Source organism: Rhinoraja longicauda, chromosome 9 (assembly GCF_053455715.1).
Source record: "Rhinoraja longicauda isolate Sanriku21f chromosome 9, sRhiLon1.1, whole genome shotgun sequence".
Classification (NCBI taxonomy): domain Eukaryota; kingdom Metazoa; phylum Chordata; class Chondrichthyes; order Rajiformes; family Arhynchobatidae; genus Rhinoraja; species Rhinoraja longicauda.
The window spans coordinates 40082564-40109278 of NC_135961.1; the positions used below are offsets into that span (position 1 = coordinate 40082564).

Consider the following 26715-nt stretch of genomic DNA (forward strand, 5'->3'; position numbering starts at 1 on the left):
GTATAAAATCATGAAGGGGATTGATGGGATGATTGCACAGGGTTGGGGAATCCCAGTCTGAAAGGCAGAGGCACTGAGACCATGTCAAAGAGACAACACAGAGGGCCAAAGGGTCTTTGGTGTATTCGTCTTCTACCTTTGCTGTCCTTGGCTGCACAAACTCTGCAGGAAATGGCCTCATAGTTTCAGGCCCCACAGAAATGTGGCTAATTCCCTGATTACTGCCCCTTTCCTGTTTATATGGTTTGAAATATCGCTCACTATTCTTGGGTCTTCTGTGCATTGAATGCCCAGAGACACGGGCTGAGTGTGTGTCATTGAGCTACACTTCCTAGAGTCTCTTAACCCCATGCAGGCTTCACCATGCAGCAAGGCAGGATTTTGTTAACCCAATAATCAGATTATTTTACCTTGGCGTTAACAAACTTCGTCCACCGCGCCACTGGAGGAGGTTTGTTAACGCTAGGGTAGAATAAAAATCAAGAATGTTTAATTGTCATAGGCACAGGCAACGGAACGGTGAAATTCTTTCTTGCAGCAGCTTAAAGTCAAGTCGAGTCAAGTTTATTTGTCACATACATATACAAGATGTGCAGTGAAATGAAAGTGGCAACGCCTGTGGATTGTGCTAAACTACAAAACAGAATAGAAAAAAAAAAAATGTACTCAAAAAATAAATTAATACAGTAAATTAGTCCATGGTGATATGAGAGTTAACTGTCCTGATGGCCTGTGGGAAGAGGCTCTGTCTCATACTCTCTGTTTTCACAGCATGACAGCGGAGGCGTTTGCCTGACCGTAGCAGCTGGAACAGTCCGTTGCTAGGGTGGTAGGGGTTCCCCATAATGTTGCTGGCTCTGGATCTGCACCTCCTGATGTATAGGTCCTGCAGGGGGGCGAGTGTAGTTCCCATAGTGCGTTCAGCTGAACACACTACTCTCCGGGTAGTGCCTGTAAATGCAATGGCGCACACACACTTTATTATATAAATATAATAAAAGTACAATATATTAATAACTGTTACACTAGTCCAAAAAACCTAAGCCCATAGAGCAACCAAATATGGTCCATAAAAGATCAAAATTGCTGAGGTTAGTATTGTGTGGTGTTTAAGAGCCTGATGGTTGCTGGGCTGAAGCTGATCTTGAACCTGGAGGTCATGATTTGCAGGCTCCTGTACCACCTTGATGGTGGCATGGAGATGAGAGTGGGCCCAGGGTGGTGTGGTTCTTTGATATTGGTGCCTCCCTTCCCCCCCCATCGATCCCTTCCCCCCCCCATCATGGCCTCCCTGCTTGTCGTGCCCCACACTACCTCTGTCACACTAGTTCTAGTGTTATGGCAAGTGATAGGTGGATACGGATGAGGGAGGCGTGTTTGCCAGATGGTTGGACAAAGGCCAGAGATGAATAGACACAAATTTGAGGTAAGATTATGAAGCTAGAGGAAGGAATATATGTGGCAGGGGACGGGGGGGGGGGGGGGGGGGAAGGGAAGCAATGGGTCCAAAACTAGATGGGGCACAGGGAAGAGAGGGGGGGGTTGTTAATAGTTAATTACCTGAAATTGGAGAATTCAATGTTCATACCATTGGGTTGTGAGCTACCCAAGCAGAATATGAGGTGCTGTTCCTCCAATTTGCATGTGGCTTCGCTCTGGCAATGAAGGAGGCCCAGGTCTCCATGAGCCTTGTGGTATCTGCTATTCCGGGGCACAAGTGCGTTCTCTGACCTGGTGACACCTAAGCCGTAAAAACGCTTTACAGCCCACAAAGGCACTCTTGCATTAAATCAGCCAGCACCTTGTGGACTTTGACTTTTTGAGATTAATTTGTAAATTAGAAGAGTTGCCCTTTGACACAGTTGTCTGGCAGCTCGCTGGGAAGCCGCGGAGATACTGTGTTACCCTGCAGAGTCCTTTATTTATTGGGAATGGGCAGAGGTGAAGAAATGCCGGAGACCTTGTTAAACTCTTGAGTAATAGTTCTACAGGGAAGAGATTGTGGTTGAAAGGGCAGTGCACAAAACTAAACATCAAGGATGCATGGGAATAAGAAGAATAATTCCCCTGTGCTGTAATTTTTCCTTTGCTTTTAACACACTGTTATTTTCAAAGACCAGTCTGAAGAAGGGCCTGACCAGAGACGTCACCTATCCATGTTCTCCAGAGATGCTGCCTGACCCGCTGAGCTACTCCAGCACTCTGTGTCTTTTGTTTGTAAACCAGCATCTGCAGTTCTTGTTTCTATATTCACAAAGTCAGGCAGGTATACTGAAACAATCCTGTAACCATCTGCGTAAGCTTATGTGTATTATTGTTATGTGCACTGAGGTACAGTGAAATTATATGTATACTGACAACTGAACATAAGAGACTGCAGATGCTGGAATCTTGAACAAAACACTTGCTGGAGTAACTCAGCGGGTCATGAGGAATAGGAGTAGAATTAAGCCATTTGGCCCATCAAGTCTCCATCCTAACCCCATTCTCCTGCCTTCTCCCCATAACCTCTGACACCTGTACTAATCAAGAATCTATCTCTGTCTTAAAAATATCCACTGACGGTCTCCACAGCCTTCTATGGCAAAGAATTCCACAGATTCACCACCCTCTTACTAAAGAAATTTCTCCTCGTCTCCTTCCTAAAAGAATGTTCTTTAATTTTAAGGCTATGACCTTTAGTCTTGGACTCTCCCACTAGTGGAAACATCCTGTCCACATCCACTCTATCCATGCCTTTCACTATTCTGTATGGTTCAATGAGGTCCCCCTCATTCTTCTAAACTCCTGCGAGTACAGGCCCAGTGCTGACAAATACTCACCATGGTTAACCTACCATTCCTGGGATCATTCTTGTAAACCTACTCTGAACCCTCTCCAGAGCCAACACATCCTTCCTCAGATATGGTGCCCATAACTGCTCGCAATATTCCAAATGCGGCCTTACCAGCGCCCTATAGAGCCTCAACATTACATCCCTGTTTTTGTGTACAAGCCCTCTTGAAATAAATGCAAGCATTGAGTTTGCTTTCTTTACTACAGTCAGGGTCAGGCAGCATCTGTGGAGGGAATGGACAGATGACGTTTTGGGTTGGTATGCTTCTGCAGACTGAAGACAAGGTGATTGTTGAAGGAAATGTGTGTGTGTGTAGAAGGACGGAGGTTCCTGCCTGATCTTTACCCTGCCATGTTTGTTGAGCGATGACGGTGGTTATGAACTCCCGGATGCTCGCTTCTGCTAATCCTTCAGAAGCTGTACTTTAAATGTTTGAACAAGGTGAGACTGCACAGTTCAAAAGAAAGTTTCACTTGACCCACAAAGTGGGGGATGGGCAGCGGGGCTGTGAGCTCCTTGGGGCTAGCAGAGCCTGACTTCAGAGGCCCTCTTGGAGACTGTCTGTTGCCTTGGTCTTGGGACTAGCAGGAGCCTTGTTCTCCCTCCCGCAGTGAGCGGGGTGCAGGCTTGCTGGGCTGACGTCAGCGCCCTCTCGGCCTGCCTCTGTTTGCTTATGCGTCCCGTCCCTCCAGAGGGAAAAGTGCAACGCTTGTTTGACTGGAACAACATCTGGTCAGCAGATTGCTGGCTGGTTAACCATTGAAGCACCACTCCTCTCTACAGTCGTGTTCTAACCAAAGGCCACGGATAGGGGAGATGGCCAGCGTCTGACCTCTTGCACAAAGGGTAGAAAGCAGGAACTGCAGATGCTAGTTTACAAAGACGGACACAAAACTCTGTGGGCAGGCTGCATCGTTGGGGGGAATGGACAGACTATGTTTCTGATTCAGTATCAGTGTGAAGAAGAATCCTGACCCAAACTGCCATCTGTCCATTTCCTGTTCCTGGTGTCTGCCCTGCTCATTACCTTTGTAGAATATATCACAGCGCAGGAACAGGCCCTTTGGCCCACAATGTTTGTTGCTAACATGATGTGAAGATAAATATCTCCTCTGCCTGCACGTGATCCATATCCCTTCATTCCCTGTATATCCATGTGCTTATCCAAATGTCCCTTAAATATCACTATCGTATCTGCCTCCATCACCACCCCTGGCAGTGCATTCCAGGCACCCACCACCCTTTGTGTAAAACTTTAAACTTTGCTCCTCTCACCTTAAAGTTTTGCCCTCTAGTCTTTGACATTTCCATCCTGGGGAAAAAGGTTTTGACTCTTCCCTATGCATGCCTCTCATAATTTTATAAACTTCTATCAGGTCTCCCCTGAACCCCTGACATTCCACAGAAAACTATCTAACCTCTCTGTGCATCTAATACCCTCTAATCTAGGCAACACTCTGGTAATCTTCTGCACCCTCTCCTAAACCTCTGCATCATTTCAGTAATGGGGCAAGCAGAACTGCACACAGAGCAATTGGAGTCTCTTCTTTCCATCCAACACGTGGCAATTCTGACACTGGAGTGACGGCCAAGGTTTTATGCTCTGGTTTCAACAGCAGCTCCAATGGTAAACACCGATTTGGTTGCAAGTAACTGGTTTGTACCGGCCTCAAGATTGTGTGCACCATCTAACTCCAGTGCCTGGTGCTAGTTAGTGCCAATTTCTCGCTGCTTTCCCCACCCCCCCCCCCCCCCCAGCTTCAGAACTTCCCGTCGGAGAATGAGAGAGGGGGAATGAGAATCGGTTTCTTCAAAGCACTGGTGGATGAGCATAGGGGCGACACCTAGTGTTCAGTTCATGAAGTGCCAGCGTGGCACAAGATTGGGAAGAATCCCTGCCGATGTTTTTCGTGTCCGATCGGAATTCCAGAGGGAGGGCAGTCTGGGCCTCTGGGGAAGTGGAGCAGTTGCAAGTGTGTCGGGGTAGTTGTGCAAGACGCTGGCAAGGCCGCACTTGTGATATTGTGTTCAGTTTAGGTCACCCTGCTATGGGAAGGATATTGTGAAGATGGAAAGTGTGCAGAGAAGTTTTACGAGGAATTTGCCAGGACATGATGATTGAGCTAGAGGGAGAGGTTGGGCAGGATGGGACTTTATTTCTTGGAGCTCATGAGGATGAGAGGTGACCTTGTAAAGGTGTAGAAGATCATTAGAGGAATAGATAGGGTGAATACACAGTCTTTTACCCAGGGTAGGGGAACCAAGAACCCGAGGACACGGGTATAAGATGAGAAACGAAGGACTTAATAGGAACCTGGGGAGAAACTCTTTCATGCCGAGGGTGGTGGGTGGATGGAATGAGCTGTCAGAGGAGGTAATTAAGGCAGGTACTAGAACAACATTTAACAGGTGCAGTGATAGGAAAGGTTTAGAGGGATATGGGTCAAACATGGGCAAATGGGACTAGCTTAGATGAAACTTCTTGGTCAGCATGGACAAGATGGGCTGAAGGGCCTGTTTCCATGCTGTGTAGCGTTAATTTTGCAGGATGCTGGTGAGAGCGCACCACAACTTGGTGCCCTTATTTAAGGAAGGCATTCCAGATGAGTATCACTCATCCAATAAGTGTGTTGAGAGACTGGATCTGTCTTTTTTCCCTAAAAGAAATACCTCGAGTGGTGTCTGAATATCCTGTGGATCGTAGCTTGATGTTTGTTTATCAACAGCAACTAGAGTGTTTAATTGTCATAACAGATTAATAAAATTCTTAGTTGCTGCAGTTCAACAGGCTTGTCAACACAATAACACAGATAAATATATAATGATCGGTAATACAATAAATTATTAATGCTCGGTTACCAGACCTTAATAGTGTAAAACCAAAGTCCGTAGTGTAATCAAAGAAGACATTCACCGGGGATATTACCTGGGCTTGAGCTTTAGGGAGAGGTTGGATAGGCTGGGACTTTATTCCTTGGAGTATAGAAGGATGAAGGGATGACGTTTTGAGGTGTACAAGATCGTGAGGAACATGGATAAAGTGAATGCTCAATCTTTTTCCCTGGGTAGAGGATTTGAAAATGAGAGGGCACAGGCTTAAGGTGAGAGGGGAGTGACTTAAGAGGGACCTCGGGCAACTTTTTCCACAGAGAGGGTGGTCCGTACCTGGAATGAGCAGTGGAGGAAGCAATAGAAGCAAATACATTGACGACTTTTAAAAGGCTTTGGGCAGATATATGGATCGGAAGGGATTAGAGGGATATGGGCCAAATACGGACAAATGGGACAAGTCCAGAATGCCAACTTGGTCAGCCATGACTCTGTAAACGTCAATAATTTCTTCCATTCAATTGAAAGCCATTTAAATGTGTATATGTTAGAAATTTTAAAAAGCTTAGAGATTTAATCATATAGTGATTGGTATGTAATTGACTATGGCTGATTGCCTGAAATTTGTATCACTTTCCTGGCAAGGAATTTTGGGACGCACAGAGGATCATGCTCTCCACACTTGCCAGCACACGTTTTATTTGAGTTGGAACTCTTATTTGAAAAATACAGCGCAGTATTATTGTAAAAGTGCAATATCAAACTAACAAGCATGGCTGCCCAGCCTGTCGCCTTACTGGTCTGTTTAACAGCCCACTGAATGTCGAGATGGCCTTGGTACACCCAGAGTTCCCTCACTACCCCAGCTTCAAAACTTCCTTCCCCAAAATATCGGAAAAACTTAGTGCCGGAATAACTCAGTGGCTCAGGCTGCATCCCTGGAGAAAATAAATGGGTAACGTTTTGGGACGGGACCCTTCTTCAGATGATACGTCACCTGCCCATGTTCTCTAGAGATGCTTCCTGACCCGCTACTCCAACGCATTGTGTCTTTCCTTGGTAAATCAGCATCTGCAGTTCCATGTTTCCCCAAAATATTGTGCGGCACAGTGGTGCTGCTGGTAGAGCTGCTGCTTCACAGCGCCAGAGTCGTATTCATACGACTGCACTCCTATCCACCCCTCCAATTCAATCATCAAATTTGCAGACGACACAACTGTGGTCGGTCTGATCACTGGAGGGGATGAGTCTGCGTACAGAGACGAGGTCTGTGCTCTGTCCAGATGGTGCGAGGCAAATAATCTAGCACTAAACACTAGCAAGACAAAAGAAATGGTGCTGGACTTCAGGAAACAAAGAGCGGCTCCCACCCCACTTCATATAAATGGGGAGGAAGTGGAGAGGGTCTCCACCTTCAAGTTCCTAGGGACCACCATCTCCCAGGACCTCTCCTGGACTGCAAATACCAAGGCGGTAGTGGAAAAAGTCACAGCAGAGACTGCACTTCCTAAGATTACTGCGGAAAAACAGACTGAAGGAGAATCTGCTGGTGACCTTCTACCGCTCCACCATCGAGAGCGTACTGGCATACTGCACCACTGTGTGGTATGCTGGCTGCTCGGCTGCAGACCAGAAGGCCCTCCAGAAGGTCATCAGGACAGCAGAAAAATCATCGGCTGTCCACTACCTACTCTGAAGAACATCACCAGCTTGCGCTGTCTGAACAGGGCCAGAGTCATAATCAAGGACAGCACTCATCCAGGACACAAATTGTTTGTTCTCCTGCCCTCTGGGAGGCGCTACAGGAGCCTAAGGGCCAGGACAAATCGACTCAAGAACAGTTTCTTTCCCTGGGCCATAAGAGCAGTGAACGGAAGCACATGCCTCGACTATTCTCTTTTTTTTTAAAAAGGAACTTTCTTTTAAGAATTTTAAGTGTTTAACCCATTCATTATTTATTAGGTTTTTAAATTGGTTTTTATTTGATACTGGCATTTGTTGTGTTGGTTCGTATGTCTGCAATTGTCTCTGCACTGTCGCACTGTTATCAGCTGTAGCACTTCTAATTTTGTTGTACCTTGTGTACAATGACAATAAAGGCATATTATCCAGCTTCAGTCCTGACCTCGGGTGCTGTCTGTGTGGAGTTTGCATGTTCTCCCTGTGACCACATGAGTTTCCTCTGGGGTCTCCGGTTTCCTTCCACGTCCCAAAGACATGCGGGTATGCTGGTTAATTGGCCTCGGTAAATTGCCACTAGTTTGTAGGGAGTGGATGGGAAAGTGGGATAACATAGAACTTCTTATCGTGTCCACACGTGCTAGATATTGTGTTTCAGCCAAAACTGAACACGACTCTTAGCAATATCATTGTTCTCTGCGAGGCCCTCAGCTTTGCTTTCGTGCAATAGAACTAGTGTGGACTCTGGAACTAGTGTGGACTCTGGAACTAGTGTGAACTCTAGAACTAGTGTGAACTCTAGAACTAGTGTGAACAGATGATCAATTGTCAGGTTCCTATTAAATCTTTCCACTCTCACCTTATGTTCTTGATTCCCTATGCTGGGTAAATGACTCTGTTCTTCTTCTTCTGTCGTATGTCTTTTAGACCTGCAGCTGCGTTGAGGCGAGCCAGGCCAATGTGTCATCGTCCAGGTCAATTAGACCTCGTTCACCATTCGGTGGCCGGTATTTGGGGCAACTGGTGACTATGTGCTCCACTGTCTGTGTTGGGTCCCCACACTCGCAGAAGGCATTGTCCACGAGACCCCACTTCATCGCTACTCCATAGCGTCCGACGCCTGTCCTCAAGCGATTGAGGGTTATTATCCACTGCTTCATTCACCCATATTTTCCTCTTATGATTTTATACATCTCCATAAGATCATTCCTCAGCTCCCTGTGCTCTGAGGAGCTGATTTCTTAATCCTTCGGTCTGTGTGCAGGTGACTATGTTCCTAATGCAGTAGATTTGCTGACCTTTGAACCTGCTGCTGAGTAGAACACGCACAATATCCTCAAACAAGTTACTGCAAGCAGACCAGTGCACCTTGCAGTTAACACTGTTCCACTGTTTTGTTTAAAGATACAGTATGCAGCCAGGTCCTTTAGCCCACCAAGTCCATGCCGACCATCCATCATCCGTTCACGCTAGTTCTATTATCCTACTTCCTCATCCACTACCTGCACACCAGTGGCAATTTACACAGGCCCATTAACCTACAAACCTGCATCTCTTTGGGATTTAGTTTAGTTTAGAGATACAGTGTGGAAACCGGCCCTTCAGTCTACCAAGTGCCCACTGACCCGCAATCACCTGTACACTAGTTCTTTCCTACACAAGTAGCAATTTGCAGAAGCCAAAGCTGAACGTCTTTGGAGTGTGGGAGGAAACTGGAGCACCCGGATGAAACCTACACTTCACAGGGAGAACGTAGAAACTCACAGCACACATAATCAGGATCGTACCCGGGTCTCTGGCGCTGTGAGGCAGTTTCCTGAAATAAAAATCCCAAAAGATTAATTCGATGTTTACTATTGCATGCAAATGATAAAGGCTAATGTGTAGAAAAGGTTTACCAGAATGCTGCCCGGATTAGAGGGTATTAGCTACAAGGGAGGTTAGACCAACTTGGATTGCTTTCTCTGACACATCGGAGGCTGAGGGGAGCCCCAGTTAAAATTATGAGAGGCACAGATAGGGTAGACAGTCAGAACCTTTCTTCCCAGGAAATGTCAAAGACTAGAAGGCAGAGCTTTAAGGTGAGAGGGGAAAAGTTTAAAGGAGATGTGGGATATTTATTTTTTTTAACACACAGACGTGCTGCCAGGGGTAGTGGTCAAGGCAGATACATTAGTGGTGTTTGAGGCTTTTAGATAGGCACGTGGATATGCAGGGAATGGAGAGATTTAAATCACTTGCAGGCAGAGGAGATTGGTTTAACTTGACATCATGTTCGTTGTGGGCTGAAGGGCCTGTTCTTGCGCTGTACTGTTCAAAGTCCTTTGACAAGACGTGTTTACCATGTCAAAAAGGAAATAAAAATGAACGGACGAAGCATCAAGTGCTCGAGGAACTCAACGAGTTAGGCAGCATTTATGGAGGGAATGGACAGGTGCTGTTTTGGGTCGGGACCCTTCTTCAGACTGATAGAGTAGGGTGGAAAAGAGGTGGGAGCGGGACAAAACCTGGATGCTGTTTGCAGCCGGATTAATGAATCCCACAGGATGAAGTCATGTTTCCTCTAAGGTGGAAATGATGATGAGGGTGTTGTTGAGAGGAAGGTGATGGGCACCTGGCTGTGGTCAGTACTAGAAGGCACCCAGAGTTTCTGTAAGGCTGACTTTGTAGAGATGGTGCCTGCACCCACTGGGAAATGCCTGTGTGTCACTTGGAGCGATCGCAGGCTGCAGGAACAGCTGCCTGTGCCCATTGTCAGCACAGCTGATGGAGCGTGGACCTTGGCACAGTGCTGCGGCTCTCTCACACAAAGCCTGCAGTCAGCCAAAGACACGAGCTCAGCGTCCACAGCCACCGAAGACAACAAACTCCCCCACCCCCATCATGTTGGACCCCACAGCCCACACTGTACCACGGTGCATGGCACCAAAGACATTCTTATGTAAAGAAAGAGACAAAGTGCTGGATTAACTGAGTATCGAAGTTGGGAGGCCATGTTCATAAGCGATGGGAGCTAAATTGGGCTATTTGGCCCATCAAGTCTACTCTGCCATTCAATCATGGCTGATTTGTCTCTCCCTCTCAAACCCTTTCTCCTGCCTTCTCCCCGTAACCCCTGACACCAGTAGTCATCAATAATCTATCAATCTCTTTCCTCTAGGGAGAGATTGAGCAGATTAGGACTTTATTCCTTGGAACGCAGGATGATGAGGGGGTGACCTTAGAGGTGTATAAAATCATGAGAGGAATAGATTGGGTGAATGCACAGAGTCTATTGCCCAGAGTAGAAAATCGAGAGCAGGACATACGTTTAAGGTAAGAGGGGAAAGATTTAATTGCGATCCGAAGGGTAACGTTTTTACACAAAGGATGGTGGGTGTATGTAATGAGCTGCCAGAGGAGGTAGTTGAGGCAGGTACATTTAAGAGACATTTGGTGGAGCATGTTGGTCGGTGTGGGCAAGTTGGGCCGAAGGGCCTGTTTCCACACTGTATGGCACTAACTCAGCGGGTCAGGCAGCATCGCTGGAGAACATGGTGATGTTTCATGTCGAGACCCTTCTTCCCTGTGCTCCACCTGGACTAGCACCCATTTCTCCCTTTCTGCCACCCCTTTCCACCTACAATCCTTCCTCTAGCATGACAAGATGCACATCTTCCACCCTTCTCTCATACCGTATGTCTTTTCATCTCTGGCCTTTGTCCATCTATCTGTCTATCAAACCCACCTCACTCGCCAGGCTTTGTACTGTCCCTCCTCTTTTACAGATTTCTTCTCACTCACCATAATCAGTCTGAAGAAGTGTCTGGACCCGAAACGTCACCTCTCCATGTTCTCCAGAGATGTTGCCTGACCCACTGAGTTACTTCAGCACTTTGTGTATATTTTCAAGCATTGATGGGCATTGATTATCAGTCTAGGAAGAGAGTTTTCGGAGCAAGGAGTCAGATGAGTGATGAGGTCATGTAGGCAAAAGGAACTGCTGGTTATACAAAAAGGAAGTGGGTCGGGCAGCATCTCTGGAGAACATGGATGGGCGATGTTTCGGACTGATTGTAGTAGAGGGGAGAAAGTTGGAGGGGATGTAGGGATGGGACAAAACCTGGCAAGTGAAACGCACGCCTTGAGGATCTCACAGTGGAGCAGCATAATGTAGCCACAAAGAACTGCAGATGCTGGTTTACAATTAAAATCTCAGCTGACAATGCACTGTGAGCCTGCCTGTTCCCAGTGTGCGAAACGGTGATGTGCTCGCCAGGGGAGTTTGCAAAAGTGAATAACTGCAGAGGCAGAGTGATATTGTAAAATGTGAGGAGAGCATGAATGTCTGAGCATATCCCATCCCATCATTATCCACTTGAACACTCAGTGTCACAGCACAGAAACAGGCCCTTTGGACAGACACGTCCATACTGACAAAGATGCCCCATCTATGCTAATCCCACCTGCCCACATTTGGCTCGTATCCATGGACCTGTCCAAGTGTCTTTTAAATGCTGTTATTGTACCTGCCACAACTACCTCCTCTAGCAGCTTGTTCCATACACCCACCACCCTCTGAGTGAAAAATTTGCCCCCCAGGTTCCTATTAAATCTTTCCCCTTACACCTTAAACTTGTGTCTTCTGGTTTTATTATTCCTTTACTCTTGGCAGAAGACTCTGTGCATTCACCCCATCTATTCCCCTAGGATTTTCTACACCTCTATAAGATCACCCCTCATGCACCTGCGCTCCAAGGAATAAAATGCTAGCCTAACCTCTCCCTATAGCTCAGGCCCTCGAGTCCTGACAACATCCTCGTAAATCTTCTCAGCTTAACGGTATCCTTCCTGTGACAGGGCGATCAAAACTGAACACAATACTCCACATGGGGAGTCTTGCAGAAGGTTGGGACATCAGTCCCAGATTTAATGGTGAATGTTTGGTTATCGTCATCTTCGGTTTAATTAGTAACTGAATGAGTTTTCTTTTAATAGTTTGGCAACGTCTGAGGATAGGTGACCTTGCTCCTAAAAGCACATGATGTCGGTTATGTTGTACGTGCTGTGGCTCGTGACAAGCTGAGTGAGCACACAGTGTTTGAGGTTTGCAGTTGTGGATGTAGCCTAGCCCATCACACAGTGCAGCCTCCCCACTATCAACTCTATCTACACTCGGGACTGAAGAAGGGTCCTATTATCTAAAACATTGCCCATCCATGTTCTCCTCAGATGTTGCCTGACCTACTGAGATACTCCAGCACTTTGTGCCTTTTTTGTTACCCTCGTAGATGCTGCCTAACCAGCTGAATTACTCCAGCACTCTGTGTTGTAGAGTGCTGGAGATTGCATTCTCTATAGTCTGTTGTGTTATGTGATATGTCTCCGTTATATGGACCTGGCTTGTTTCAGTGAGGGTGCCGGGAACTGTGTGCTTTCCCTACAGACGCCTGCCACAGATTGTGCCGTGTTTGTTCTGCCAGGCACTGGGGAAGTGACGGGCAGCCCCTGATGGCTGGTTTCTCCTTGGTTGTACCCCACAGGAGTGGCTTGCTGGATGTCTCGAGCTTTTTGCAGAACAAGCTTCCAATGAGCACTTGCAGCTTCTTTCCCCTACTGCATCAGTCTGAAGAAGGATACCGACCTGAAATGTCATCTGTCCATTCCCTCCACAGATGCTGCCTGACCCGCTGAGTTCCTCCAGCACACTGAATATTACTGAATATGTGCTGCCCCCTCTACAAAATGAGTAAAAGTTCATAAGTTCTAGGAGCAGAATTAGTCCATTCTGCCTATCAAGTCTACTCTGCCATTTTGTTTTGGCTGTTCTATCTTTCCCTCTCAACCCCATCCTCTTGCCTTCTCCCCATAATCCCCCACACCTGTACTAATCAAGAATCTGCCTATCACCGCTTTAAAGATATCCTTTGACTTGGCCTCCACAGCCTACTCTGGTAATGAATTCTACAGATTTATCACCCTCTAACAAAATAAGTTCCTCCAACTCCTTTCCAAAGGCATGTCCTTTTATTCTGTGGCTACGGTTTCTAGTCCTAGACTCTCCCACTAACTAGTAGATACATCCTCTCCACATCCATTCTATCCAGCCTTTTGGTAAGTTTCAATGAGGTCCCCCTCAATATTCTGAACTCCAGTGAGTACAGGCCCAGTGCCTTCAAATACTCATCATATGTTAACCCAATCATTCCTGGGATCATTCTCATAAATCCTTCCTCAAATATGGGGCCCAAAACTGCTCACAATACTCCAAATGCTGTCTGACTAGTGCCTTGTAAAGTCTCAGCATTACTTCCCTGTTTTTGTATTCTAGCCCCTTCAAAATAACCGCTAGCATTGCATTTGGCTTCCTTACTTCCTTACTCTGATTCAACTTGCAAATTAACATTTTGAGAATCGTGCACCAGCACTCCCGTCCCTTTGCACCTCCGATTTCTGAATTCTCTCCCCATTTAGAAAATAGTGTACACTGATTAATAAAACACAACTTCTGCCAGTGCCGAACCTTACAGCTAGAACTGAGGACAGGATCAGCTTCTTCCCCTCTAAAAACAGGCTTCTGATGGGTCCTTCCAAAAGTGAGGGTACTGTCCAATTCACCTGTACCCCATTGCAGAGATTGGACTTTGTCTCTGGAACTGGTGTGCTGTAATGCTGAGAACTATATTCAGAATTCTGTATCTAAGCCTCCACATCCATCTTGTAATGGGGCATCCAGAACTGCACGCAATACTCCAGGTGCAACTAACCAAAGTTCTATAAAGCTGCATCGTGACTTTCTGACTTGTACTAAATGACCCATCCAATGAAGGCAAGCATACCATTTTCCTTATTTACGACTCTACCCTATTGCGGAATTGGAGACTTTGTCTCCAGAGCTGTGCATTACAATGTTGACAACTATATGCTGTACTTTGTATCTCCCTTTACCTATTGTACTTGAGTTTGACTTGATTGTAGTATCGTCTAGTATATGTATAATATTATCTGACCTGTTTGGATAATATGCAACATAAAGCATTTCACTGTACCTTGGTACATGTAACAATAATAAACTTAAACCTAAAATAGACACAAAGTGCTGGAGTACCTCAGCGGGTCAGGCAGCATCTCTGGAGAACCTGGATGGGTAACATTTCAAGTTGCGATCCATCAGAGTCTGAAGTAGAATCCCGACCTGAAACGTCACCTACGAGTGTCAAGAAGGGTACCGAAATGAGTCTGAAAAACCACCCATCCATGTTCTCCAGTGGCTGCTGGACCCATTGAGTTACTCCAGCACTTTTTTTTCCTTTTGTAAATCAGCATCTGCAGTTCCTCGTGTCTGTCCTGAAGGCAGACCAGTATCTAATCATGGCCTGTCCCTCTCCCCCAGTAACAGTGGCAGCTGACTCCTTGGACAGCCCTCTCTACATCCCCTTCAAGACTCTGCTGTCCACAGTGAGCAGCATGGACTTCAGCGAGGGTGAGGCCCACCGACTCATCGAGATCGTGATGGACAAGGCTGGCATCGTGCAGGACACCTGGCACACGGTAGGCCGAGCAAGGCATTTGCCGCGGACCAGGCCCCTGCTGTTGGGGGGTGGGAGCTGTGAGGGAAAAGCTGTGGTTATCTCCTGATTGCTGTGGAGCAGGTGACTCTAGTGGAGGTAAACTTTAAGTGGCTGGGATTGAGGGTCTTAGGGCGGACGTAGACCATCCTTTCCCCATTAGATGCCCATCTCCAGGGTGCCTCCAAAAGGCAGCCAGTATCATCTAAGACCACACCACCTTGGCCTTGTTCACAATTCATTCATGCCATCAGTCAAGTCAAGTCAATTTTATTTGTATAGCATATTTAAAAACAACCCACGTTGACCAAAGTCCTGTACATCAGTTCAGGTACTAAGAACAAACATACAATGGCACACAAACATAACAACACATACATAAACAATTCACAGTGCCCCCTCAGAGGGCCTCAAACGCTAGGGAGTAGAAATAGGTTTTGAGCCTGGACTTAAAGGAGTCGATGGAGGGGGCAGTTCTGATGGGGAGAGGGATGCTGTTCCACAGTCTAGGAGCTGCAACCGCAAAAGCGCGGACACCCCTGAGCTTAAGCCTAGACCGCGGGATAGTGAGTAGCCCCAAATCGGCCGACCTGAGGGACCTGGAGATAGAGTGGTGGGTTAGAAGATTTTTGATATGGGGGGGGGGGGGGGGGGGGGGAGGGGGCAAGCCCGTTTAGGGCTTTGTATGTGAATAGGAGGAGCTTGAAGTTGATTCTATATTGTACTGGGAGCCAGTGGAGAGAGGCCAGAATCGGAGTGATGTGGTCCCTTTTATCAGGAAGAGAGTACAGGCTCATGAACACTAATTCTAACTAAACACCAAACTGCCCTGGTTAAACCTAGGAACTTGGAGCTTTGTATTGTTTAACACTATAGTGTGATTTTAAAATAAATGATTACAGTTTTTGTTTGCTTATCATGTTATCTATTGAGTACAGCATTTATATTATGTTATGCTGCTGCGCCAAGTAAGCATTTCATTGCTCCGTTTAGTACGGATGACAATTAAACAGTCTTGACTCTGGGTTTGTGGCTGCCAGGCGACACAGAAAGGGGACCCAATGACAGCCCTGAGGCGGCAGCTGGAGGAGAAGGAGAAACAGCTGGTGGCTGAGCAGGAGGACTCGAGCGCTGCCAAGACCAAGCTTCGGGAGCTCAACAAGGTCAGTATCCCCAGGGTAGACACAAAATGATGGAGTAACTCAGCGGGACACGCAGCATCTTTGGAGAAAAGGAATAGGTAGGCTGAGATCCTTCAGACTGGGGAGAGGGAAACTAGAAGCACGAAAAGGTACAAAACGAATCAGAACTGGCACCGATGACCAAGGAAAGGTGGAGCCCACAATGACCCATTGTAAACTCTGGAAGAGGTGATAATGAAGAGATACAAACAGTGAAACTAGCAAAACGACACGGTTGGGGAGGGGCGGAGAGGATTCACTACAAGGATGTGGAGGCTCCACAGAGGGTGCAGAAAAGGTTTATAGAATGATGAAGAAACAAGAATGGCCGTTGGTGGTTTAACCAGAACGCTGTCTGGATTAGGGGGTAGTAGCTACAGGGGGAGGTTGGACAGACTTGGATTGGGTTTTTTTAACCCCGGAGGTTGAGGGGAGACCTGATAGAAGGATATAAAATTATGAGAGGCATAGATAGGATAGACAGTCAAAACCTTTCTTCCCCCCCCCCCCCCCCCCCACCAGGATGAAAATGTCAATAGCTAAAATGGGGCAAAGCTTAAAGCGGATGATTTTACACAAGGTTGTAGGTGCCTGGAACACAATGGCAGGGTTAGTGATGGAGGCAGATTCAATAGAGGCATGTAAGAGGCTTTTAGAAAGGCAGATGGATATGCAGGGAATGGAGGGATGTGAACCATGTGCTGGCAGAGATTAGTTTATCCTGACATCGTGTTCTGCAGAGACACTGGGGCGAAGGCCCAATTACTGTTCTACGATCTCTGTTGGGTCACCACTGTACTTAATATTATGTAAAGGTTTAATAGGAACCTAAGGGGCATACAGAGGATGGTGGGAGTATGGAACGAGCTGCCAGAGGAGGTAGTTGAGTTGGGTGCTATCACATGATTTCAAAAACACTTGGACAGGTATATGGATAGGAAAGGGTCTAGAGGCTAATGGGCCAAACGTGGGACTAGTGTAGATGGGACATCTTAGTCGGCGTGAGCAAATTGGGCCAAAGGGCCTGGTTCCGTGTGGTTTGTCAATAACTTAGTATTTAGTAGCTGTAAGGTGTAAAATAACCGACCCATTAAACCTTTCTTGGTGAACGGAGGGAGGCGGGTGTCAGGCGACTGTGGGCTGGGTGGGGGTCAGTGGTTGGTCGGGGGCTGGTTACATGGCAGGGGTTGGGCAGTGGGCACAGACAGGGCAGTGTCTGCATCCCGGCCCCTCATGTCCAGGGGTTGCCCACAGGAGCTGGCATCGGAGAAGGTGCGGGCGGGCGCTGGCGAAACCAAGCTGCGGGAGCAGCTGGTGGTGAGGGAGGAGGAGCTCAACGCCATGCAGAGCCGCATGCAGGCCAGCTACCAGGAGCACCTGTCTGAGAGCCAGCGGCAGCAGGCCAAGGTAGGGAACTACACCTCCTGTCTTCCACCCACTGTCACCCCGCCCCCTGTCCCCCCGTCGCCCCCCTGGTCGCCTCGCACTCCCGTCACCCCCGCCCTGCACCCCCCATCTCATCCGCCTCACCCCCGCCCACGCCCTGCCCTCCCCTCCCCTGCACCCCCCCATCCCGTCCGCCCCGCCCTCCTTCCCGCCCCCCCTTACCCTGTTCCTCTGACCCAGGTGCGGACCCTACAGGAGCAGCTGGACAACGGGCCAACGGCACAGATCGCCCGGCTACAGCAGGAGAACTCAATCCTGAGGGACGCCCTCAACCAGGCCACCAGCCAGAGCGAGAGCAAGTGAGGGGGGCAGGCCGACTCCGACGTGGGGGAGGGTGGGGGGAGGTGTAGCAGAGGGAGGGAGCGGCTAATGGGTGGAGAAGACTCGAGACCGGGGGCTGCAGCAGGTGAACTCTGTCCTCGGGCTCACCCTCAGCCGTGCTACCAGGCGGGGGGGGGGGAGAGAGAACTGGCTGGGAGCAGGTCAGGAGAGGGGTGAATAGGCTGGGGGAAGGGGCGGAGGTTGGGCTGAGGGATGGTGGGATGGTGTAGAGCAGGCTGAGGGAGGATGGGGGGCAGGTGGGTGGGGGGGAGACAGGGAAAAGAGGGAGAGGGGTTGGGTCTGTGAGGTGGGTGGAAGGGTGGGGTGGGCCAGGGATGGGTGGCAAAGAGGAGGGGTGGTTGGGCCAGCAGAGGATGAGGGGTGGTCGGAGGGTATGTGACTGGGTGAGGGGTCTGGCCAGAGTGCAGGGGCAGGGTTACTCAGCCCACTGTCGAGCCACAACCAGACTGGGAAGCAGCTGACGTCAGGGAGGGCCGTGTTGTGATCTGTGTGTGTACCCTGCGGCCGCTGACTGACCCCCCTCCCCCCCCCCTCCCTGGCCCCAGGCAGAATGCGGAGCTGGCTAAGCTGCAGCAAGAGTGTTCCCGGCTGAGCAAGGAGCTGGGCCAGCAGAGTGAGGCCCTGCGGCAGGACGGGCAGCAGAGGGAGGCGCTGGAGGCCCGCATCACCACCTATCAGCAACAGCTGGCCGAGCAACAGGTGAGGAGGGAGGGGGGAGAAAGTGAGGGGGCCAGAAGGGGATCAAGGGGGTGGGGGAAGAGGGGGTGAGAGGGAGAGGGACCACCAAAGATACTAGAGGAACAAGATGGACCACTCCGTTGAAATCGGCTACACTGAAGTGTAGTACGCAAAGGAGCGTAACGTCCGCCATTTTAGTAGGCAAAACCCGCCTCTCGCAGTGTAATCAGTGGTTTGGGGGAACAGTATATGTGATGATACCATTAAAATGCAGGATATATCTCATCTATCAATTCACAGATTTTTGTTATCTGTCTTTTTAAATGTTCCTGCAGGTTTCTGCCTACTAAAATGGCGCCATGACATACTACGGTTTTTAGGGTCGAGTGGTCTATCTTGCTCTGCTCTATTATCTTTGGGGACTACCCCCTACCACTTCCACACTTTAGAAGGATGAGAGGAGATCTTATCGAAACGTATAAGATTATTAAGGGGTTTGACACGTTAGAGGCAGGAAACATGGTCCCAATGTTGGGGGAGTCCAGAACAAGGGGCCGTTTTGAACGGAGATGAGGAAAAACTTTTTCAGTCAGAGAGTTGTGAATCTGTGGAATTCTCTACCTCAGAAGGCAGTGGAGGCCAATTCTCTGAATGCATTCAAGAGAGAACTAGGATAGCAGAGTACGACCCCGATCCACGGAGGAGTGGGTGGGGGGAATCACTGAGTAGAAGGGCGGAATGGCCTTGCCTGGTGCATCTCTTGCTGCCCCAGCCCTGGATCACTGAGTTGTTGTTGTCTCTCCCATGGCCCTGGCAGGGGAGCCAGCAGGAGACGGAGAGCACGCTGCAGAGGCGCCTGGACGAGGTAGGCGAGGAACTGCGACGCTCCCAGAGCAGCTACGCCGGCCTGCTGGCGGACACGGAGAGAGCGAGGGAGGAGCAGCACTCAGCCGCCAGCACTTGCACCGGTGAGTCCGTGCGAGTGGCGACCACCAGTGGCATCGTCAGTCGCAGCAGCAGAATCACACCATTCAGTCCAGACTTTTTTCCTGCTCTTTACATTATTCCCTTTATCCTTTATCTGTACACTCTGGACGACATGATTGTAATCATGTATAATTTTTCCGCTGACTGGACAGCATGCAACAAAAAAGTTTTTCACTGTACCTCAGTACATGCAACAATAATAAACTAAACTAAAACAAGTCTTTGGGTAACCCCCTGTTTCTCCTGTGCTGCTCTGCGTGGCCACAGATCTTCAGGCTAAACTCACGGTGTGTGAGGCCGAGCTCAAGAACAAAGCGGAGGAGGTGGAGGGGCTGGGGAGTCGGCTGTCGGAGGTCAGCGTGGAGAAAGGGCGGCTGGAGGAGAGGATGCAATCGATTGACGCCCTGCTCGAGGCCAGCCAGAGCAAGGAGACGGAGAGAGACCAGCTCGTGCAGGTCAGGGAACAACACGTCGCATTCTGTTACAGTTAGCTTAGTTTGCACTGTGGCGCAGCTGGTAGAGCCACTACCTCGAGACTCTGATTCCATCCTGGCCTCGGGTGCCGTCTGTGTGTGAAGTTTGCACGTTCTTCCTGTGACCACGTGGGTTTCCTCCTGGTGTTCTGGTTTCCTCCCACATCGCAAAGACGTACGGTTTAGTAGGTTAATTGGCCTCTAAATCGCCCGTCGTGTGTAGGGAGTGGATGTGAATTGATGGTCGGTGAATTCGGCAGGCCACAGGGCCTGTTTCTGTAAAACTATAAAATAAAAATCGATTCAATATCCAGCAACCACTCCCCTAATACTCAAACTGCCACGACATTTCTCCTCAACCCATTCTTGGGGTTTTCTACCAGCAATGTGTGAGCATTTTAGTTTCGAGGTTCAGCCTGGAAACCGGTCCTTTGGCCCACCAAGTCCACACAGACCACCGATCACCCATTCACACTAGTTCTATGTTATCCCACATTCTCATCCACTCCCCACACACGAGGGGCAATTTACGGAGGACTAATTAGCCTACAAACCTGCACGTGTTTAGAATGTGGGAGGAAACTTGGAGCACCTGGAGGAAACCCACGCGGTCACAGGGAGAACATGCAAACTCCACACAGATAGCAGCCGAGGATTGAACTGAGTCTCTGGCACTGAGACAGCAGCTCTATCAGCTGGTCACTGTTCCACTAGGTTTGCTGTTGTATTTTCTGAGCGATTTTGGGTTGCACTTCCAAAGAACGAGGAAGTTGATGGAGAGCCTGCTTTAGTGTAACCGAGAGATCTGTGGCAGGGAGAGAGACTCAGGGTAAGAGACTTACTTTTATTTAAAAGAGTATTAAATTGTTACAGGTACTGGCAACAGATCATTGACATTCCTACTAACTGCAGCCTTACAGGCCCATTAATGCAATAAATATATAATAATTAATAATACAATAAATTAATAATCAGTGATATTCAATATCCAGACAGTTCAAAACCAAAATCTGCAGTGCAACCAAAGACACAGTCCATAGTAGATCACAGTTACTGAGGTTAATGTTGTGTGGTGTTCTAGAGCCTGGTGTTCTAGAGCAGGACAAAGCTGTTCTTGACCCTGGAGGTCAGGCTCCTGTGTAACCTTCCAAACAATCTCAGCCTGTCCATTCTCTCTCTCCCAGTAGCTAATTAGCTCTAATCAAGGCAGTATTGCTGGTAAACCTCTTCTGTACTTAAATGACTTACAGTGGGACACGAGGGCCACCAACTGATTGAAAAGGGGATTACTGATCTGTAGAAGTTACTGACCGTTAAACCTGCTTTACTTTTTTTTCAACATTCCAGGCCACCAAACAAGTGGAAGTGGAACAGCTGGAGAACAGGTACGGGCTGTTTGAGGCATGCTGAGCTGAGGGGGTGAGGGAGTTGGGAGTGAAGACTGTTTAATTGTCATATGTACTGGTGGCAGAACAATGAAACTCTTACTTGCTGCAGCGTTACAGGCCCATCAACGCAATAACACACGCATTAACATTGATAATCAATAATACCATAAATTAATAATCTGAAAAACTAGGTAACCATAATAGTGCAAAACCAAAGTCCATAGTGCAACCATGGACACAGTCTGCTGAAGATCATAGTTGCTGAGGTTAGTGTTGTGCAGTCTTCAAGAGCCTGATGGTTGCTAGGAAGAAGCTGTTCTTGAGCCTGGAAGTCATGGTTTTCAGGCTCCTGTACCACCTTCTCGATGGTAGCTGCATGATGAGGCGTGGCCAGGGCGATGTGGGTCTTTGATGCTGGCTGCTGTTTTGAGGCAGCTGCTCTTGTAGATCCCTTCGATGGTGGAGAGGTCCAGTACCTGTGATGGACTAGGCAGTGTCCACCACTCTCTGTCGTCTGTGTGTGCATGTGAGAGAGAAAATGGTTCATCTGCTTTGATTACTAGAAACAAGGAACTGCCAATGCTGGTTTTCAAAAAAAGTCACAAAGTGCTGGAGTAACTCAGTGGGTCAGGCAGCATCTCTGGAGAACATGGATTGGTGACGTCTGAATAAACAATAGACAATAGGTGCAGGAGGAGGCCATTCGGCCCTTCGAGCCAGCACCGCCATTCAATGTGATCATGGCTGATCATTCTCAATCAGTGCCCCGTTCCTGCCGTCTCCCCATACCCCCTGACTCCGCTATCCTTAAGAGCTCTATCCAGCTCTCTATTGAATGCATTCAGAGAATTGGCCTCCACTGCCTTCTGAGGCAGAGAATTCCACAGATTCACAACTCTGACTGAAAAAGTTTTTCCTCATCTCAGTTCTAAATGGCCTACCCCTTATTCTTAAACTGTGGCCCCTGGTTCTGGACTCCCCCAACATTGGGAACATGTTTCCTGCCTCTAACGTGTCCAACCCCTTAATAATCTTATACGTTTCGATAAGAACTCCTCTCATCCTTCTAAATTCCAGTGTATACAAGCCTAGTCGCTCCAGTCGTTCAACATATGATAGTCCCCCCCGTAGAAGGGTCCTGACCCAAAACATCACCTATCCATGTTCTCCACAGATGCTGCCTAACCCGCTGAGTTACTCCAGCACTTAGTGTCTTCTTTTGCTGTGATTACTCTTGGTCTAAACCTCGCCCTTCTGTCTTCAGGCTTAAGGATAAAGATGCCCACATTTCCAGCCTGGAACAGGAGATGCTGCAGCTCAAAGAAACCGTCGAACACCAAAAGAAGAAGAACAACGTGAGTGTGTTTCCACCCGCGTTCTGGTTTTTCGTCTGTGGAAGAGTCTGCGGGCAGCGTCCAGTGACAGGGCAGGAGAGCTCACTCGTGAGATGGAGCACACCCTATCCCATCCCGTCCGTGCCTGGCCTTGCACAGAGATCCAGCCTCACGGAAATCGCAGCAGGGGTTATCAAACTGCGAGAGGCATAGATTGAACTGGTTAGGGCGGGGCACTGGGGCACTGGGGCTGGACCTCACAGCACCAGAGACCTGCATTCGATTCTGACCTCGGGTGCTGTCTGTGTGGAGTTTGCACATTCTCCCTGTGACCAGTGGGTTTTCTCCAGGTGCTCTGCTTTCCTCCCACATCCAAAAGATGTGCAGGTTTGTAGGTTAATCGGCTTCTGTAAATTGTACCTAGTTTACAGGATATTAATGTACGAATGATCGTTGATTCGGTGGGCTGAAGGGCCTGTTTCCACACTAAATCTCTAAAGTAAACAAATGAATTGTGGAATGCTTTTAAACGTAAAAGGTATTTGGACAGGTATTTGGATAGAAAAGGTTTCAAGGGATATGACCAAACACGGGCATTAGTGTTATTGAGACCATTATTAGGAGACAAGGGAGTTAGCTGCTCCCAGAATGGAAGTAAGTGGCCACCGCGATATGGTCAATAAAGTTGCCATGGAGCTGGGTTTCCTCAGCTGACTTGAAAGTTTAGTTTAGAGATGCAGCATGAACACGGGCTCTTCCGCCCACCGAGTCCACACTGACCCATTCACACTAGTTCTACGTTATCCCACTTTTTCATCCACTCCCTACACACTAAGGGCAATTTATAGAGGCCAATTAATCTACAAGTCCGTACATCTTTGGGATGTGGGAGGAAACCGGAGCAGCCGGAAGAAACCCACGCAGTCACGGAAAGAACTTGCAAACTCCAGACACAGCACTTTCTCACCACCAGGCCCCAAGTGGTCAAGATGGGGAGATGTACATCTAACCCCCCTCACCCTGAACACAGGATCCCCCCAGGGTTGCGTCCTTAGCCCCCTACTGTACTCCCTATACTCACATGACTGTGTGGCCAGGGTCAGCTCCAACTCCATCATCAAGTTTGCTGATGACACTGTGGTGGTGGGCCTGATCTCCAATAACGATGAGAAGGCCTACCGGGAGGAGGTGGCTGATCTGGCACTCTGGTGTCAGGACAACAGCCTCCTCTTGAATGTCACCAAAACTAAGGAGCTGATTGTGGACTTTAGAAGGGCTCAACATCCGAGGACATACACGCCACTGGAGATAAATGGGATTACTGTGGATGGGGTGAGCAGCTTTAAATACCTGGGAGTCCGCATCAGAGGATCTGACATGGACAACACACATTGCCACACTGGTGAGTAAGGCAAGGCAGCGCCTTTACCACCTCAGACAACTGAGGAAATTCAGAGTCTCTCTGAGGATCCTTCAGTGCTTCTTCTCTGGGGCTGTAGAAAGCATCTTGTCCGGCAACATCTCAATCTGGTTTGGGAACAGCTGTGCCCAGGACAGGAAGGCTCTGCGGAGAGTAGTGCGTTCAGCTGAACGCACTATGGGAACTACACTCGCCCCCCTGCAGGACCTATACATCAGGAGGTGCAGATCCAGAGCCAGCAACATTATGGGGGACCCCTACCACCCCAGCAACGGTCTGTTCCAGCTGCTACAGTCAGGCAAACGCCTCCGCTGTCACGCTCTGAAAACAGAGAGGATGAGACGGAGTTTCTTCCCACAGGCCATCAGGACTGTTAACTCTTATATCACCAGGGACTAATTTACTGTATTAATTTATTTTTTTGTGTTGTGCCTTTTTCAAAAAAAAAATCTATTCTGTTTTGTAGTTTTAGCACAATCCGCAGGCGTTGCCACTTTCGTTTCACTGCACATCTTGTATATGTATGTGACAAATAAAGTAGACTTGACTTGACTTGACTTGAGGTTAGGATTGAACCTGGGTGTCTGGTGGTGTGAGGAAGCAACTCTACCACTGTGGAGTTTGAGCAGATTTAGGCACAAGGAGGTGGTGGGTGTATGGAATGAACTGCCACAGGAGGTAGTTGAGGCAGGTACTATAACAACCTTTAAAAGACACTTGGGCAGGTACATAGGAAAGGTTTAGAGGGGTATGGACCAAACGAGGGCAGGTGGGACTAGTGTAATGGGGCATCTTGTCGGCATGGACGAGTTGGGCCAAAGGGCCTGTTTCGGTGTTGTATGACTATGAAAGGTCAATCCGTCTGGCGATGTTTGTTCAAAGATGCAAGTCTTTGAACTGTGAAGGCAACGAAGCTGTGAGCAAGACGGCATGAGAGGTAGATGCAGTATCAAGTAATGAACCCCCTTCCCATACCCCCACCCCACCTTGGTGTATATGTACCAATGACTGAACAACAAAATGGTTACTTGCTGCAGTTCTACTGGTGTGTAAACTTATTAACACACACACACACACATATATATATATATATATATATATATATATATATATACACACACACAATAATTGGTAATACAAAAGTTAATAATCAGCAATACGTGGTAATAGTACAAAGTGAAAGACACGGTCCATAGAAGATCATAGCTGCTGAGGTTAGTATTGTGCAGTGCACAATGATGAGCCTGATGATTGTTGGGAAGAAGCTGTTCTTGAACCTGGAAGTCACGATTTTCAGGCTCTTGTACCTTCTTCCCGATGGTAGCAGCGAGATGGTAGCATGGCCGGTGTGGGTCTTTAAAGATCTTGGCACCTCCTGTTGATCCTTTTGAAAGTGGGGAGGTCAGTACCCGTGATGGCCCGGGCAGTCTCCACCACTCTCTGTAATATCCTTTGTTTCTTGGCGTTTGATTACTGAACCAGGCCGTGATGCTACCAGGCAGTGTGCTCTCTACTGTACACACAGATAGATGTTTGATAGAGTTTTCATCAACATCCCGAGAGGCTGAACAAATCAGGGTTGGCATTGAAGTGGAGAAGCTTGCACGGTGTGTTATTCAAACTTGTTTCCAAATAGGAGCTCCGTGAGAGAAACTGGAAGGCCATGGAGGCTTTGGCATCAACGGAAAAAATATACGGGGAGAAACTGAGTGCTGCTAAGCAAATGAAGGTGGTATGGGGTGGGGGTGGGGGGGGGGGGGGGGGGGATGAATAGTGGTGGTCGGGGCTTGTATTTTGTTTAGAGGCGCCCATGGGGCTTTCCACCCAAGTCATCATGCAAACCAACCTCCCTTCCAACTACACTTCACACTTCCTCGGCAAGGCCACCAGCATAATCAAGGATGAGTCTCACCCCGGTCTCACAAAATGCTGGAGTAACTCAGAGGGTCAGGCAGCATCTCTGGAGAGAAGGAATGAATGAATAAGTTTATTAGCCAAGTATGCATATACAAGGAATGTGCCTTGGTGCTCCGCTCACAAAATACAACACAAACATACAGTTAACAATTAAGAATAAAGCATAACCACATCAAAACAATAAGGATACAACATTATGGTCTAAACATGTGGGTGAACTGTGAGGAGGATGCTATGAGGGTGCCGGGTGACTTGGACAGGTTGTGTGAGTGGGCGGATGCATGGCCGATGCAGTTTAATGTGGATAAGTGTGAGGTTATCCACTTTGGTGGTAAGAATAGGAAGGCAGATTATTATCTGAAAGGTGTCAAGTTAGGAAAAAGTACAATGAGATCTGGGTGTCCTAGTGCATCAGTCACTGAAAGGAAGCATGCAGGTACAGAAGGGATCTTATCGAAACATATAATATTATTAAGGGGTTGGACACGTTGGAGGCAGGAAACATGTTCCCAATGTTGGGGGAGTCCAGAACCAGGGGCCACAGTTTAAGAATAAGGGGTAGGCCATTTAGAACGGAGATGAGGAAAAACGTTTTCAGTCAGAGAGTCGTAAATCTGTGGAATTCTCTGCCTCAGAAGGCAGTGGAGGCCAATTCTC

The 26715-nt window shown here is 48.2% G+C and overlaps 1 protein-coding gene across 7 annotated transcripts in view; it reads left to right on the forward strand.

Moving 5' to 3' along the window:
* Positions 1-26715, forward strand: part of LOC144596644 (ribosome-binding protein 1-like) — a 70151-nt gene that overhangs the window by 23235 nt on the left and 20201 nt on the right. For 5 of the 7 annotated variants that reach the window (XM_078405232.1, XM_078405233.1, XM_078405238.1 and 2 more), the window contains exons 3-12: positions 14718-14875; positions 15933-16055; positions 17328-17480; positions 17700-17818; positions 18407-18560; positions 19357-19507; positions 19794-19981; positions 21347-21384; positions 22652-22742; positions 25778-25870. In XM_078405232.1, the coding sequence (XP_078261358.1) occupies positions 14718-14875; positions 15933-16055; positions 17328-17480; positions 17700-17818; positions 18407-18560; positions 19357-19507; positions 19794-19981; positions 21347-21384; positions 22652-22742; positions 25778-25870 (1268 nt within the window). The remainder of the gene's footprint in view (positions 1-14717; positions 14876-15932; positions 16056-17327; positions 17481-17699; positions 17819-18406; positions 18561-19356; positions 19508-19793; positions 19982-21346; positions 21385-22651; positions 22743-25777; positions 25871-26715) is intronic. The other 2 variants (XM_078405234.1, XM_078405237.1) reach the window with 2 other exon arrangements.